Here is an 18,544-nt window from a genome sequence, read left to right on the forward strand (position 1 = left end):
CATCATGGTATCCACTGATTTTCTTTCTTTATGTCTTTGATTCAATATGGCTAGGTCTATTCGCACACGCCGTTTGTCTTTTTGCACACCCAAAGCGCCCCGCTATGGCCAAAGCGGGGCGCTTTGGCTTTGGTCAACAGACAAGGACTGACTTCTGTCAGTCCTTGTCTGTTGACTAAGCCAAAGCGCCCCGCTTTGGCCATAGCGGGGCGCTTTGGGTTTGCAAAAAGACAAACGGCTTGGGGCTTGGGGTGGGGATTATTTGGGTTGATTTTGGTTAGTTTTGTAGGGATTTTTGGTTGAATTAGTATGGTAGATATTTTTGAAGTAAAAAATTTTTATGTGATATTTGCCGTTATGAATGGGAATTTGTTTTTGAATGATTGAATGTTGCCTTTTTTGAATTAAAATGTCGTTATTTTATTAAATTAACGTTGTTTTATAATTACGTCGTTACGTCGTTATTTTTACAGAAGGTGTATATAATAAGTTGAACGAGCGTTAAATAAAGCGAACACGTTAAATAAAATATACAGAAAGCATTAAACGTAAACAATCCAGAACCAACGTGATGTAAATAGAAGATTAACTGCAATATATATATATATATCAGTTTGTACATACAATACACAACAAAAAGGTACAACTGAGTCAATAATAATACATAACAAAACACTAAACAAACAAACTAAATGTACTAATCCTCGTGCGGTGGGGACGGTGGGAGGGGACGTGGAGGCAACGCAGCGAGCTCTCGTAGCTCAACGAGCGTCTCGACCATCCACTCAATGAGTGCGCCCTGACGTCTGAGGCGCCGGTCGAAGTCCCGAGCCACCTCACGCGCTACCGGAGGTAGGTCAGCGTAAACGTGCTGCGGGTACTGTGGAGGCTCAGGAGCTGGCTCAACTGGTGGTACGTGGACCTCCTCGACCCGGTCCTCCTGCGCCGGATCATCCTGAGCCTGAGGCTGAGGCTGAGGCTGAGCCTGAGCCTGAGCCTGAGCCTGACCCTCAGGCTGATCCTCAGGCTCATCGATGCCCAGAGCCCGTCGCTGAGCCCGCCGAGCGGCCTGCTGAACATCAGGAGGGGCTAAGATCCCAGGCCTCGCCTCGATAACAACCGGGATGACCTCCGGCAACTCCACTGGCTGAAAAATCAGCCCGTCAGCACCCCTGAACCGCAGACCGACATCAAAGGTACGGGTGATCTGCATAGCGGATACTGACGCGCGGCCCAACCTAGATGACGGGACCGGATCGGACAGCAGCGGATCTAGCTCGGGCACGATCCCTAGCGATCGTGCAATGGCAGTGATAAACGAGCCAGTGTGAAGAAACCCGCGGAGCTGCCGGTGGTATGCAGTAGCAAAGTACTCTGCCAGGCTGGCTGCTAGATCGCAGGGCTGGCGGCGTAGTAGGCAGTAAAGAAAGAAAAGGTCACTAAGGTTGACCTTCTCCTTGCTGGAACCCCGCGGCACGATAGTCGACGCAATCACCTGGTGCAGGTATCGGTACAAGGGATCTACAATGGTGGTGGCCTTTTGCCAGGATTTCCCAAAGGGAACCTTGGAAATGGCCCTCCAGAAACTAATAAGCGTCTGCCTGTCCATCATCGTAACAGCCTGCGTATACAAATCAGTATCAAGCTCAGGCTCAGTGTACAAACCTGTGTGGACAGCAAACTCCCGCACACTCATCTCAAACTGCTGACCGGCCAGACGGAAGGTAACCTCGTGTACCGGAAATAAAGGGTCCTCCACGTAATCCGCCGGATGCGGCGCGTATGTAAACGTAGAGCAAAACTCGTACGTAAGCTCCGGGTACGAGTCCTCCATCGCCAACTGAAATAGGCGCGACCAAGGAGTATCTAGCCCAACTATCTCTCGCGCCCGCTCGATCTCCCCCACGGTAGCTAGCAGCTCCCAGTCTATACCTACGTGCTCCCCAATCGGTATAGTGCGCAACCTAGCGCATCTCCCTCTCGCCCGTGACCCCACCGGAAACTGAAGATACGGACACTCCGGCTCCTCCTCGCCCCCCTCCACTCCCTCATCAATATGCTCAATCTCCTCATCGGATAAATCCATCCCTGCACGTTGATCAATTAAACAAATATTAATAATTAAACAAATAATAATTAAATAATAATAAATAAACAAATAATAATTATTAAACAAATAATAATTATTAACAAATAATAATTATTAAACAAATAATAATTATTAAACAAATAATAATTATTAAACAAATAATAATTAAATAATAATAAATAAACAAATATTAATTATTAAACAAATAAAAATTAAATAATAATAATTAAACAAATATTAATAAACTAATAATAAATAAACAAATAATAATTATTAAACAAATAATAATTAAATAATAATAAATAAACAAATAATAATTATTAAACAAATAATAATTAAATAATAATAACTAAACAAATATTAATAATTAAACAAATATTAATAATTATTAAACAAATATTAATAATTAAACAACAAATAATAATTAAAATTAATAAACTAATAATAATAATTAAACAGATTATTTAATAAAACAAATTAAAAAAAAAATCAACATGAACCAAAGCGCCCCGCTATGGCCTAGGCGCGGCGCTTTGGTTCTTCATTCTGAAGAACAGAACCCCCCATGGCAGCGGATCAACCTCAAATCAACAACAATCATGCAATATAATCGAATGAAATGATACACGAAGACTAAGGGTTTTAGATCTAACCTTTATAATGTAGATAAGCTCTGAAAATCAACGAAATTTGCTCGAGTGTGTGTAAATCGCACTGTTTGTGTGTGTTTGTTTGTTTGGGTGAAGTGAGGGGGAAGATGCCCCGTCTTCCTTACCCTTTAGTTCGATACTCAAAAGCTCAATCGCATATATTGAAACCTTTCTGAGAATATATGCAAGCATGGGCTGCTTCTTGTGGTGCGTCATCACTTTTCGGAGGCTTGTTTCAAAGGTACTTCTAATCTCGGCGTATTGTTTAGCAACAACATGATCAACATACAGTACAAGTTTATCCAGTGTGTTGCGATGACTTGGAAAGTGACTTTTTAATGTTGCATGCATGCTCTCAACCCTGTTGGTCGTAGTCTGGCGAAAGTTGATAGTTTGGTTAATCCAGCAAGATACAAACTTTTCATGGTACGGATCCAACCAGGATTTCTTCATATAATCATAAACCTCTAAAATTAAAAAACGTAAATAGTCAGTTTTTGTTATTATATAAAATTTGAACATAATTATGTAAGAAATACTCACGTTCACGGTCAGCCTCTTTCAGCTGTGCTTCAAAGTTTTCCAAGTTATACATGTAAATTTCCTCGGTCGTAGATTCGCACAATGTCCAAAATGTACGTACGAATTCTTTCCACTCCTTGTCAGAGAATTTCCTCTTGCTGTTCTTATTAATATTTTGTTGAATATGGAACCGACAAAGATACTTATGCGCTTTTGGAAAAACTTGTTCACACGCGTTCATTAGCGCAAAATCCCTGTCTGTTAAAATCACGCGCGGTTCCATACCTCCTGCCAGCATAGACTTGATCCTCTGCAACACCCATAGGTAGTTCTCTGACTTCTCGGCGGAAATTACAGCACAAGCAGCCGTAAACGATTTGTTTGTCGACGTCATGCCTACGACCTGAACAAATGGCAGGTTGTACATGTTCGTTTTGTATGTGGCGTCAATCATTAGCACATGCGGGAAGGCACACCACATAGTGAATGATTTTTCGTGAACAAAGAAGACGTCTTCAACTTCGTTCGATATCTCATTCGTGCGCATGTAATAAGTGTAATTTTTTTCGATAAGAATGTTTTCAAGTTTTTGCATCGGAGAGTTACCTACATTTTTTTCGGCGTTGATCTTCTGAACAGCGTTGTGTATATCTTTCGGAATAAGCTTTCTAGCCGGATTGTTTTTTGTCAGCGTTCGCCAAATACTTTGGTTGCGAATATCTTGCTCTGCCAACTCCTTAACCAGTTTTTTGTCCTCCAAAGAAAGCCTTCTCGCATACGCGTGACCCTCGAAGTTTTCAATAGGAGTGTGGTTATGCTTCGCCTTCGTCACCTCGATCCTCCAAACACTTCCGGATGATTCCGAAAACCCGATCATCTCGAACGGGCAGCCTATTTTCTTGCTACCCGTTTTCCTCTGTGTAGCTACACTCTTATGCTCCCCACCAAAAGTACATTGAAACCAAATCTTGTAATTCTCTCCTCTTTTATTCGACCTCTTTGTCACAATGAGGTAACCATTGTCTTTTGCCGTGTCTTGTACCCAACGCACCATCTCTTTACGTGACGAAAAGGTCTGCGTTGTATCAAACGAAAATGTAACCGGGTAACAACCTTCCTCGTCAACAGACACATCCTCCGGCTCACCATCGTCACCGACATTCGAATAGACTTGATGTTCAAAGCTTTGTTCACAACCGTAACTCTGGGTTGGATAACACTCCTGCTGTACAAAGCTTTGCTCGCCACCGTAACCGAAATTCGAATAACCTTGTTGACAACCGTAACTTTCGTTTGGATAACACTCCTGCTGTACAAAGCTATACTCGCCACCGTAACCGAAATTCGAATAACCTTGTTGTGCGTAAGGGTCCTCCACAGGGGTATTCAAATCCAGCTGCACCGTGTTATCACGATAACGAATGCCAGAGACAACCTCTGTCTCCCTCAAGTTGGACGACACCGGTTTCTCAAACGAGTCAGAAATAGCGGTCCCCTCGTAAGAATCAGGAACAACCGACTCGTCAGAATAATCACCGAAAAGATAGTTACTGAACCACGACATCGTTTTTTCAAAAAATTTAACTAATAGAGCAAAGAAGATCGACAGAAAACAATTCGAGTGATGAATCCGTTGTCTGGCCAGTGATTTAAAGCCAGAATGTGGGATCGAAGCGCCGCGCTTTGGCCATAGCGCGGCGCTTAGGGTTCACGGGCTCACTGAAACCTAGTCACACTTTATGTCTGTCAGTCTGTCACTCAGTCAGTCATTCGAAACCTCGTATCACCTTTTGTCGCCCTAAGCGCCGCGCTTTGGCCAAAGCGGAGCGCTTAGGGGTGTGAAAATTATTTTGGCGTGTGTGATTAGCATGATCCTTCAATATATATATTAAATGAATGTTAGAAGAAAAGAACAGGTGTCCTGGTGGGAATTTTGGTAGTATTTAACCATTGGAGTGTTGGTTCGATTCCCACTTTTCTTTTTGCAATGGAAAGTAACTTAAAAGTTGTTTATTAACCGTTGGTTTTTTTTCTTTCGGTAATAACTGAATGTTATACACAAATTATATAACAAAAGTTAATATTATTGTGACTATTTTGTCAAAAGTTTTAGCGATTAAATGTTAAAAGTTAATATTGTCGGGACTAATATGTCAAAATCTTTAATGATCAAAATAAATGAAGCCTTATACATATTTATTATGAGAATCTCGTTTTTTTTAAGTAATTTTCGTTTGTTAACTTAAAAAACTGAATGTGTGGTTTTCTTTTTGTGAATGTTCCGGTGTAGACTTTTTTTTGGAAAAGGAATCGTATTCACAAGTGAGAGTTTTTTAGTTATCGTAGGCCATAGCGGGTGACGTTATTGTTGTGGTACCGTGACGAACCCAAATGCTTGTAACTGAATGTCATTGCTAGTATTCTATCATTATCAAAAACAGTATCGGTATTCACTATTATGGTTTTTGACTAGCCATTATTATTTCTTATGATTAAATATCATATTTTCTGCTTGCGATGAGAAAGCAATGCATTGTCCATTCCATTCCATCCACTTAAACGACACTTATGGATATATTATGAAACATAATAATATTGAAGAATATTATGGTTCAATTGAATTCTTTCATTGATAGGATCAAACATAAATACAAGCTATAATCCCATAATTTAGGGAATCATTAATTACAAAGATCCTATTCCTATTTACAAATATATTCTATTCTATTACACCCCGCAGTCGAAGCAAGAGGAGGGCGAATGTTGAGACTGGAGCGAAAATCATCAAATAACACCCGTGGTAGGCCCTTGGTGAAGATGTCAGCAATCTCAAGACGAGTGGGGGTATGAAGAATTTTGATCGTACCACGTTGAACATGTTCACGAACGAAATGAATGTCTATCTCAATGTGTTTCGTGCGTTGATGTTGAACAGGATTGCTGGACAGGTAGATGGCGCTGATATTGTCACAATATACTAAAGTGGCTTTCGAGACGGGCTGACGCAACTCTAGAAGTAGGTTACGGATCCAACAAATTTCGGCCACAACATTGGCAACTGCACGATATGCTACCTCGGCACTGGAGCGAGAAATAGTTGACTGGCACTTGGATGACCAAGATAAAAGATTCTGACCCAGATAAACGCAATAGCCTGAAGTGGAACGACGGGTAGCCGGTGGTGTATGTTTGGGCCGATGGTTGAGTGTTTGGTTTTGGGCCAAGGATGCCTTGGGCCGATGAGTGTGACTGGGTTGCTTGGGTGGGAGATGGGTTTGATGGGTATGGGCAAGGGGGTGGCGACCAATGGGCCCAAGAAGGGGGCTGGTGTTGAGGTATGTTGGCGTCCCAGGGAGGAGGCGGCCAAAAGTATGGTGGGTAGGTGTTCTGTTGGGAGTAGTTCGAGCGACCCCGGCCATAGTTCGAGCGACCGCGGCCACGGCCTCGGCCTTGCCCACAATCGGAGGAGTTGTCGGATCGGTAATTGTTTCGGGTATCGGCGGGTGGGCGGCTTGGTTGCTCAGTGGTGGTGTTAAGGGCTGTGCCGGCTGTTTGAGCGGCTAGCTTGGCCTGGACAGTTTTCCGTTCTTCAACTTGACAAAGGCGCGAGCGTGTGTTGTAAAAATCCGGGAGAGGTTGAGTTTGCTGAAGGATGAGAGATATGCTCTCATATTGCTCGGGAAGAACTAGTTGGTTTTCGGACACGGTAGAACCAAGACTAGTGAGTTGATCATGAAGAAGTTTCATATGTTGACAATATTCCGCCATGTTTGGAAACTGATCAAGTCGACTGTTAAAGAATTTGTTTTGGGTAGTAATGGTGCGAGCGGCTTGGTTGTCAAGGAACAAGTTTTTGAGACGACACCATGCGTCGCGGTAGTATTGGTGATCATGATGGTGTGCATAAGGTCTTGAGAGATGGTACCGTAGATCCATTGTAAAACAATGGAATCAATCCGTTCCCACGACTCAAGATAGGTGTGTTTGGTGACCGGAGCTTTATCCTTTTCTTTATCAGCGGTTTCTTTGGCAGTGGAGGAAGATGTGGCGGCTTCCCGTGGTTGAAGGTGGTCGTACACATCGTAGGCTTTGCTGTGGAGAATGAAGAGCTCAGCCCACGTGTTGTAGTGCTCTGTTTGGCTATCAAGAATTAATGGAATAAAGTTCTTGATGTTGTTGACTGTTACAGCAGGGTGAATGTGAGAGGTAGACATCGCCGGCCGAAAGAAAGAGGAAGGCAGACGGCGGCGACTTGAAGGAGAAGAAGAAAAAAAAATAGGGCTTAGGCTTTGATACCATGAAGAATATTATGGCTCAATTGAATTCTTTCATTGATAGGATCAAACATATATACAAGCTATAATCCCATAATTTAAGGAATCATAATTACAAAGATCCTATTCCTATTTATAAATATATTCTATTCTATTAAATATAATATATAAGGAGTTTTTTTTTTTTTGAAAGATCAACAAAATTTTATTCCATTTTCACCTGGGCAACCAATTGTTAGCCGGATGATATCCCAATACATTACACCAAACAAGAACACTACATCACATTATACACCAATACTTATCAAATTGAACTCACACCAATCCTCCCATGATATATTTATACCCTTGACTCTACTCTTTAGCCACATGTATCCAAACATCTTGATTTCCTCCTTCATCCTGTTTACATGAGGTTGCTTTCCTTCAAAAACCGCACCATTCCGGCTTCTCCAAATCACCCATATAGCCGCTTGAGTCACCAAATTAACCACTTTTTTCCACCTCTGTGATCCTCTGTTTCTCTTATGGATATTTGCCAAATCTTTTAACTCTAATGCGAAAACGTGATGTATTCTGCACCATCGAGATACAAACTCCCAAATCTGCTCCGCAACCGAACACGAGACAAACAAATGTATCGCCGTTTCAGCCTCATCACCACACATTTTACAACGATTGTCTTGAACAATAACATTTCGCCTAGCCAATGCCGAGTATGTCGGAATCTTGTCTTGAACTAATCTCCAAATCAGGAAATTAACCTTTTTGGGAGACCAATTGTTCCACTCAAATGCCAGCTTCAAGTCTACGAAAATCAACTTTTGAAGCTTATCTTTGACACTACTCACCGAGAAAGAGCCTGAAGGATCCAGTAGCCATCTCCACTTGTCCTCACCCAAACCGCATGCGAAGCTCGACAAGGCATCCGAGAGCTCTTGCAGTTCCGAAATTTCCATAGACGTAGACGGTTGGCTAGTCCACATGAACTTCAGCTCCAAACTTTCAGCATCAACCCCCAGCCGATCCTTTACAGTTGCATTCTTGTGTCTTTCCAACAGAAACAAGGCTGGAAATTTCTCGCATAAAGGAACCTCGAACAACCACCGTTTAATATAATATATTATAATTTCTATATAAGGAAAGGTCTCACTACTGACCAATAGAAGGAAGTGGTTTCTTATCTCTGGGCCAATGGTCTTTTTCTATTCAAAGACTTGACTTTTCGTAATTCTTACGGCGCCTTTGTTCATGCTGTTTGGTTAGTTTTTTTTATTTGTTCATTTGATTAACATCTTCAACAAAATCTTATACAATTTGCTTTATGTATTTTCATGAAAAAGACTATTCGTGACTTGAATGACACTTTTGTAAGCATACTTAGTCATAACGTTTTCTCTTCCATTGTAGATATGTCAAAACACGCTAATAATATTTCAGAATGAAAATTTAATTTTTCTTAATATCTTCTAGCGATATAGAAGGCTTAACCAAGCTTCGTCTTAGTATTTATTTTTGTGTTTTGTTTTTAAAGTGATTTTGTGCTTTCAAATTATTCAATTGGTGTCATACTTTAGTTACTAAACAACATATATTTATAAAAATATACATGTCATCTAGCTATAACATAATACAAAAACTATTTATTGTGTTTTGTTTTGTTGGGAAGTTACTTCTAGACGTTTGAATATGTGTTTACTGTAATTTAATCTCATCTCTCAATACCATAGGTTTTAGTTAATTCCTTTGAAACCATTTATCGAATGGTACTCTTGCCACATGCATTGTATATTAAAGCGTGAAAAATTAAATAATCTACGAATAGATGACAGATCTAATTAATAACAATTTGTGTTTTGTAATGTTCTTAACAAGGTTTGACCAAATTAAAGCCAACGGTTGACCATTCAAAAGGTCGTGGTCAACGCTCTCATCACAATTTTCTCACTAAACCCGAAAGGTTGGCAAGCAGCCAACTTTCATTATTCTAACATTTACTCATCCGATATATAATTGATTTGCATTGTGTTAGCTTGTTAGGGGACCCGGGGTGGTGAGTGATGGAACCCCCATCACTTGTGAAAAACTTTAGCACACCGCCGTCACCATCGTTTATCACTCGTGAAACTTACCACGCGTGATATTTATCACGCGTTGAATTTCGATGTCTCAGTTGACAAGATGACCATTTGAGGGTTTTTTTTATAAAATCCAACAATTTCCATTAAAAAAGGTTGTGAGTGATGGAATAATGGTTAATGACATGGCAGAACTTGATTAAAAGTTGTGAGTGATGAGTGATCACCACCCCTCCCCCTTGCAATATTGGACATATATTAATTCACCCATTATATCAATTTATTAATTCACATAATCATATCAGTGATAACAAGTCTACATTGAAGTATAATCATATTTCTGTTTTTAGTGATAACAAGTCTACTTTGAAGTATAATCATATTTCTGTTCTGTTTTTAGTGATAACAAGTCTACTTTGAAGTATAATCATATTTCTGTTTTTAGAATAATAAAGTTATGATAATTTGTATTTTATATTTATAAATCTCAAATATATGTGTTTGGAAATTTTGTTAAAATAGGAATTTTCACAAATATAGGAAATGCATTTTTCCTATTTTTAGACTAAAATATAAGAAACGAAGGAGATTTCATATATTTATTTGTGGGTTTGTATTCTATGTTGGAAGAGCTTCGGAACGAACTATATCGCATCCAAAACGGAACTAAAATGAATGAGATATCGATGCTCAAAGTTTGGTGTTTGAAACATTGAATGCTGAAATACTAGGAAAGTAGTACCTTGTCCCACGTAAAAGGAGAGATGAAACTTAAAGGGGTATTTAAGTGAGAATACTCCATCCTTAATGTTTCATGGAAGCACACACTAGTGTACTCGCCTAACTCGCACTCGCGTGGGCGATGGGCGCAAAGTGGCGCTTTGATGGACGCAGTTTGCACTTCGCAACGCTTGAGAGCCGCCTTTGTATTTTTTTACCCCGCGCGCGTGGTGAAGCACATGGGCTGCAAGGACCAGGTGGCAGGTAAACCTTGGAAGGTGACGTGGTTGGCAGGCGCGCGAGTACACGGAGCATGACCAGGTTGGTCTGCGCGCACTGGTGCATGGACAGTGAAGTGACGCGTGCGTGCGCACCAAAGTGAGCCAATACGGCGCGATTGTGTGACGTGCTCGTATAGGTTCACCGGTGACTGGCCTGCGCACGCATGAAAGTGAGCCAAACTAGCGCACGCAGGACCGGCCCGGAGAATTTATGTACCGTGTTCGAGCTCAAAAAACGTGCCCATAGACCTTAACGAAATTGAGTATTGAGCTCACTAAAGGTCTAAACTAGGGATGAGCAAATCTGACCCGGTACCGGTACTGAACCAGTACCGAACCGGTACCGGTACCGAATTTACCGGACCAAATACTTTTTCGGTACCGACTTTTGACATTTTCGGTACCGGTGCGGTACGGTACCGGTTCGGTACCGGTATTTACCGGTTTTTACCCTCAAATACCGGTACCGAACCGGGTATATTCGGTACCGGTACCCACTTTTGGGAATTTTTGGTACCGGTACTGGTTCGGAACCGGACGGTACCGAGCTCATCCCTAGTCTAAACCTAATGACAATGGGCTAATAACTAATATAAACCACGAAAATAGTTTTGTAAGTGGACCTATGTTGGTGTTTGTATGGGTATACCATAAATATCGAATTTTTTTAAAATACCGTGCTCTTCGAAATATCGGGCCCTGGCCGGTGGTCCTCCCCGCCCACCCTCAGGGCCGGTCATGATCGCATGCGCTCAAGGGTGGTGCAGACCTACTCGCGCATGAAAGTGAGCCAAACTAGCGCACGCGCGCAAGGGTGGTGCAGACTTACTCACGCACGAAAGTAAGCCAAAGTGGCGAGCGCGCACCAGAGTGTATGTCCTGCACGCGCGCGCACGCGACAGAAGCTTCCAGACTTTAATGTGAGAGAAGTTTCATTTCAGCACTTGAAACAGACGAGTCAACGGTTTTGATTGAAAATTAAATGACGAATTAAAGTGCATTGAAGACGTTTAATGTAATTTAATTCTCTCATTTAATTCGTTTTTGGCTGTTTCAACTCGGATATTGTATAAATACAACATCATATTCACTGCAGAAACACATCAGCAATAACTGCAACTTATGCAAACTTCCCTCTACACGCTTCTGATCTTTCTCTTATTCTTTTCAAGGTATTCTTCGGGTCCTCGAGCCAGCTCCGACAGTACTACTGCTCCAGCTGTTGTATCCTGGGAAACAAAACGAGCTCTCCTGGGAGACTCGAAATTTGTTTTAAGGGCCCTGTGTTAAACACAACCCTCATTCACTTCTTTTTCTGTTTCATCTTTATGTTCTTGTATTCTAGTTTTTCAGTTGTAATTGTTCTGCATTTTACTGCTTTCATTTATTTCTGTATTGTAAGCAATTAATAAGATCGTTTTATTTTATTTATACGCGAATTGTTCCTACAATATGTAGCTTTGAATTTACACAATTTTTAATAGATAGATATAAAAGAATTTAATAAGTAACTAATATAAAATGAAACATGATAAATTTGTTAGTAACTAGGTTTTCATGAGTGTCACGAAAATATGGTAATAAAAATATCATCGATAAATTTTAAATTTTTAGTCAAAAGATTAATTTCTTAAATGGATAATTTACCAATAAAAACTTAGATAGTATCTATGTTTATGCAACTAATGAGCTTAATGTTAAATATATGATTTAAAATACTCATAATGTCATATTTACCTAATTTATTTGAAGCAAATATGGTATTCATTGACCTTGAAAAGGCATATGACAGTGTGTCACGTGAACTAATTTGGGATAGTTTGGAGTGTAGGGGGTTCCTAGGAAGTATATAGACATAATCAGGGATTTGTATTTTAATGACTAAAACTAATGTACGTACGCCAGTAGGGGATACCAGCTTTTTCCCTGTGGAGGTAGGACTCCACCAAGGATCTGCGTTGAGTTCGTTTCTTTTTACAGTAGTGTTGGATGAGTTGTCTATATCGATTCAGGAGATTGTCTCATGGTGCATGCTTCACGCAAATGATATTGTATTAGTGGCGGAGAGGAAATAGTGTTTGAATGTGAGATTAGAGGAGTGGCGAGCAACTTTGGAAGGCAAGGGTTTAAGGATTAGTCGCTCTAAGACTGGGTATCTATATTGTGATTTTAATGGAGCAGGTGACATAGACGATACTCAAATTACCATTGACGGTCAAATGGTTCTGCAGACAACTAAGTTCAAATATCTAGGATCATTTGTACAAAGTGATGGGGAGATAGATAGTGATGTAGTTCATCGCATCCAAGCTGGATGGTGTAGATGGTGAGTAGCCACTAGGGTATTGTGCGACATGAGGTTTCCAACTAAATTAAAGGGGAAATTCTATAGGGTTGCAGTTAGACCTGCTATGTTGTATGAAACAGACTGTTGGGCCATCAAGAAGACACAGGCGTGTAAGATGGAAGTAGCAGAGATGAGGATGTTAAGATGGATGAGTGGGCATACAAGGTTGGATTAGATAAGAAATGAAGTTCTTAGGGAAAGGTTAGGAGTGGCTAGTATATCGGAGAAGATACAAGAGGGGAGATTGAGATGGTTTGGACATGTCAAGAGGAGACAGTTGACAGCGCCAGTTAGAGCAGTGGAATCCTTGACTGTGGAGGGGAGGAGTAGAGGTAGGCCCGAAATTACTTGGGATGAGCGGATTAGGTAGGATTTGGTAGAGTTGCACCTCTCTGCGGACATGATACATGATAGGGGTCTATGGAGACGTAAGATTAAGGTTAATGACTTTTGAGAGAGAGAGAGGGGGGGATGGGGGGGGGTTCCTAATTTTATTGATTTGTAGGGGCTTAGAGTTCCTATTTGCATGTGATTATCTTTCTACAGCTATGGCTATTTATGGTCTTATGACTTCTCTCTATGTTTCCACCTTACTATTTTGCCCATCCACAACCTTAGGTCTGTTATTTAGTCGTCTCTATTCTTGTTACTAGTGTCGGGGGGTCTATCTAGAAGCGGCCTCTCTGTCTCTAGGGATGGAGGTAAGGTTTGCTTACATTCCACCCTCCTCAAACTCTACCATTAGTTTGCTATTTAGGGGATTTACTGGGTATGGTTGTTGTTGTTGTATTTGAAGCAAATATGACTCTTATATATTATATATTTCTTATTCTCCTTAAAATGAAAAAAAAAAAACCCCTCTTGTAAACATATAAAAGTGGGCATGTTTACTATTCTATTTTCTTATATAAATACAATACTATATTAGTATTCATATATGATATAACATTTTAGGGTTGCTTTGTGAACTCTAAGTGTGTGTTTGCTTCACTAATAAAAACCTATTAAGTTTTGAAATGATGCTAAATAAAAATTTAACCCGTTTATCCATTTATATATATGTGTTTAAAACCCTAAGCTGGTAAGCCGCCCACTCACATACCACCTCCTCAACCCAGCACCACCTCCTCCACCACCAATTAATCAGGCCGAGCCAGTTCAGTTTTTTTACTGGTTCAGAGTCTCTTACCTAATCAAACATGTTAATCACTCAATACTTATAAGACCATGAGTGAAGTGGCTAGATAATGCCCCCCAACACCACTTTCTATAGGCTTTATAGGAGCATGGAGATGGAGGGACATTTCTAGTATAATGCCCAATAAAAAAAAAATTGGAAACTAATGATTTAATTAGAGCATTAAGGGGCGTTAACCATTACACAACTTTTTAAGAGACATTATAATTTTAATGTGACGGAAAATGCTCATAAGGGGTCATTAACCATTAGGAATGGCCTAATTGCTAACCTACTTATTTATTTTTTTGTTTTTCTAAATTTTAAAGGAAAAATCACCTACCACTCCCAAAACTTTTAACAAATATATACCGACACCCCTTAGTTTAGATTATAATAATAAAATTGACCTAGTGGCTACCACAAATTATTTTATGCTACTTTCCTTTAAATCATGTTATTATAGTAGAATCTGTTCACAAACTTTGTATATACTTATCTTGTTATCGTTACAAAATTAAAAAAAAAAGATACCTACTATTTTAATAAGCGGCTTTTAGTGCGAACCAAATACGAGTTTCAAGGGAAAAATCGTTTTTTATTATCTATTTTCTTAATCCTTGCCATATCATATATAAAATACTCTTATCCATATCATATATAAAATACTCTTATCAAAAATATAAAAAGAAAATGGAAGCACAAATGGTAGTAAAGTGAATAAACAAATCGGCTTTGGGACAGGCACAAAGTCAATCAACACGACGAGAAGAACCATTCAGGCTACTCTGATTATTGATTATTGTTAAACTGATATGGTTTTAAAAAAGAAAATCAGAAATATGTATATCTTCAGTAAACTTAACTAGTTTTATAAAGAAATTACGAGACATTTACTTATCTATTATAGTTTTGCAAATTACACTAAACTAAAGTACATTATTATAGTAAACTAGAACTTTCACCCGCCGCGCGTTACGGTAGCGTGAAAACTTAAGTAACCGCGATTTGTACTATTATACGACTACGCGGCGGGATTTCATATATATGTGTGCAAAAGTCGATTCTACAAACATAAATAGTGCTAGTTAGGGGTGAGCAAATTAACCACCATAACCGATAACCGAACCATAACCGACATAATCGAACCACTAATAACCGATAACCAATATAACCAATGGTTATGGTTATGAAACTTTGTATAACTGCTCAATCGGTTATGGTTATGGTTACGAAGTTTTGGTTAACCGATATAACCGAAACCGAACCGAACTTGTGATGTTAATTTTATATAATGGATTTGTGTTTTTCAAAACCATACAAAGAGTTTTTACTAAGATAAAAGTATGTTAGTAATAAAATGATCTTGATGTAGATGCCCATTTATTTTGATAAAGAACTAAGGTGTTATGGTCATAATTGTTTTTGTTTGAGAATTACCTTATTAAAAAGAACCATAAATTGGGAGTTTCACCAAAAAATTTACTCTCCGTTATCTTATAAAATAGGCTCAAGCTAAGTTCAAATCGTGCACAACCCTATTTATTTCAAACCTTGCTTGGTTACTTAACCAAAATTAACCAAAACCGACCCATAACCGATTAACCATAACCGAAGTTTGGTTATGGTTATGATTACCAAAACTCCATAACCGAACTAGCGATTATGGTTATGGTTAATAGTAAAAACCGAACCAAACCGACCCATGCACACCTCTAGTGCTAGTATATGTACAATTAGTTGCATGTTTGTTTACAGTCTAACAAAATATAAGCTTTTTCATTTTTTTATCCACACGGACAAAAGGGCATAAAGGGAAACACATGCACTGCTACTTTCGAACACACCTATTGAGACGCCTGAAGTGTTTTAGTGCTGGTTTTTCTTTCTTGGTCATTAAAAGGGGTTCTCCATCAAAATGAAGTGATGACCATAGGCTTTCTAGTTTGAAGCGTGAATGTTTATCTCAGCAAGCTTCATTATTGTCTTATTCTATGCCCCAGAGGTATGTCCTATGCTAATTCTTTAAGAACATGACTACATGAGTTGGAATAGCAACAATTAATAGGCAAAATTTGGGGTATGGTGTGCCTTTTGGTAGTAGTTGGGATGGGAAGTGGTTGCCACCAATCACTTCCGGTGATCCTGTTTGAGGTTACGATACTGTTATGAGGTCCGAGTGTTGTGATTCTTCTATTTGAGACTAAATGGAAGGAATTAATAGACACTATAGGATTATCTGTTCAAGTACAATGAATGTCTCATTACACGCAATAACCAATTTTCAATGGAGCACCTGTAAGTAGCAATATTAGACATACGTAATGGCGCGGGCTGGCTACCATAGTGTTCACATACTCTAGAAACCTACAAGAAATCAACATCCTATTAAAAGATTAGATGGATTTAAAAAATCAACATAAGAAAAACCAAGAAATTGTATTAGAATATTGCTTACGTTTCATTTTGTGGGTCCTATTTCCATGATAATAGGAGGGATCAGCTTGTTCTAATGGGTCACGATAGGCTTTGATCAAATTGGGCACGGTTAGCTTTACTAATAACCTGTAAGGAAGCATCTTCCAGACTACTTAAAGTCTCAATGCGCAAATATGAAGGATATTAGTTCAATATAAATAATTAAAAATATTAAAAAGTGACGTTGTATGTTAACATAGTTATATTTGCTCACCAAGTGTCGCCTTGGTTTAAAAAAGTGGGAAGCGCAAAAAAGCGATGCGGTCTAAAACCGAGGCGCAAAGCGCAAAAGCGGTGAGCTTTTCGTACGCAAGGCGCAAAGTGATTATATAAATTATTTTATATATCCGATAGGTTTTTAGCATTCACTACCATTGATTTAGCTAAGATTAAGCTTTATATATGTTTAAAAATGAAAAAAAAAAACAGAAATGTACAGCATAAAAAGCCTGTTGTACAACACTCAGCTGCACAGAAACACCCCGTGTACAAAAAGGCGCGCGCCTCACCTGCGCCTCAGGTCAAATTTTAACCTAAAAAATGCGCCTCACCTGCGCCTTTTGTACACCTTGCGCCTTATGTCACACAAGGCATTTTGGTTTGCGCCTAAGGCACGCTTTTTTAATCCAAGAGTGTCGCTTATACGCCTTCCAGCCCTTAAAACTTATAACATCACCACAACTACAATATTTGACGTAGCACAAAACCTCTTTTTCCATATAGTTTTAACCCATGTGATAATCGAAAGAACATGCAAAAGACCAGGAATGGAACAACTGTAGCCATTATAATAGATGGCCAGTTCTTTAATATTCGTCTACGAATAATAAAAACTTAAAAAAGCTATTAGTTGACTTATGTTGACCACGTTTACCCGCTTTGATCACAACTTCAAACTCACAAAGACACTCAAAGACACTCAAATTTTTAAGATTTACAAAAGACATTTCAATCCAACAAAAATAAAAGGTAACTTATACATTTAAGCTAATATCCAAAGACACCCCTTCATAGAAGGGCATTAGAAAAACAAAGTTACACGTATATACATACGATAGGGATGTGAAAATAAAAAATAACAAAAAATAAAATAAAATTCATACTAATTATTAAAAATACAAAAATAGTGAGCTAAAATCCATGTCCTTTACTCAAATGATCTATGATACCTCTTTGGGGTTTCTCGTTGTTAGATTTTGCAACCGGTGGCTTCTCATCGTCTTTCGTTACACCCCCTCATCCTTTTTGGGTTTAGGAGGTATCATTTCTACGGTTTTCTTGGTCCTCACCTCGACTCGCTCCTTGATATGAGCGGGATCTACTTTCCTTGTTATTATCAGCTTGTTGGTCGCACAATCGGCTTTCACAGTTTCCACACCTACACACATACAAATAGATATGTTAGTTGCACCTGGTATGTATGTATACAGAGGGATGTTCAACACATAACCAAACTGAATATCAGATTGATCTATGTTTACTACCTTCAGTAAATTGTACGGGCACATCCGGCACAACGCAAGTCAAGTTTTAGAACGACTGTGATTTCCCCTTTGTCAACTTTCTTTGTGTTATCAGTTTCAACATCTTTTCATTGGCTTTTTTTACGCAGACGCCGTTCTATAAATTCAAAGCAAGCAATTATAAGAAACTAATGCAAGAAGACCTTCATGGATCAAACAAAAAAGAAGAATAAATATTAGATCCGGGCAAACATAATAACTCAATTAGGTACAATAAACCATTTATTGCTCCTCCACAACCCCCTTTTGACCCGACCATTTCCAAATTCTCTCTTCTGCCATGGATGCCTACACATTTGGCAAAGACATAGAAAGAGCCCCAAGTCAATGGTTAACATAACAATCATAAAACAAAAACAAATTTAACAACGGCTTCACTCCTAACACATCTACCATTTCATCAAA

The 18,544-nt window shown here is 39.3% G+C and overlaps 1 protein-coding gene across 1 annotated transcript; it reads right to left on the bottom strand.

Moving 5' to 3' along the window:
- Positions 1-7,822: 7,822 nt before the first annotated feature.
- Positions 7,823-8,494, bottom strand: LOC110920275. The gene has a single exon (XM_022164494.1). It carries the CDS (start codon positions 8,492-8,494, stop codon positions 7,823-7,825), a length of 672 nt encoding a protein of 223 aa, XP_022020186.1.
- Between the last annotated feature and the right edge of the window lie 10,050 nt (positions 8,495-18,544).

Source organism: Helianthus annuus, chromosome 16 (genome assembly GCF_002127325.2).
Source record: "Helianthus annuus cultivar XRQ/B chromosome 16, HanXRQr2.0-SUNRISE, whole genome shotgun sequence".
NCBI lineage: Eukaryota > Viridiplantae > Streptophyta > Magnoliopsida > Asterales > Asteraceae > Helianthus > Helianthus annuus.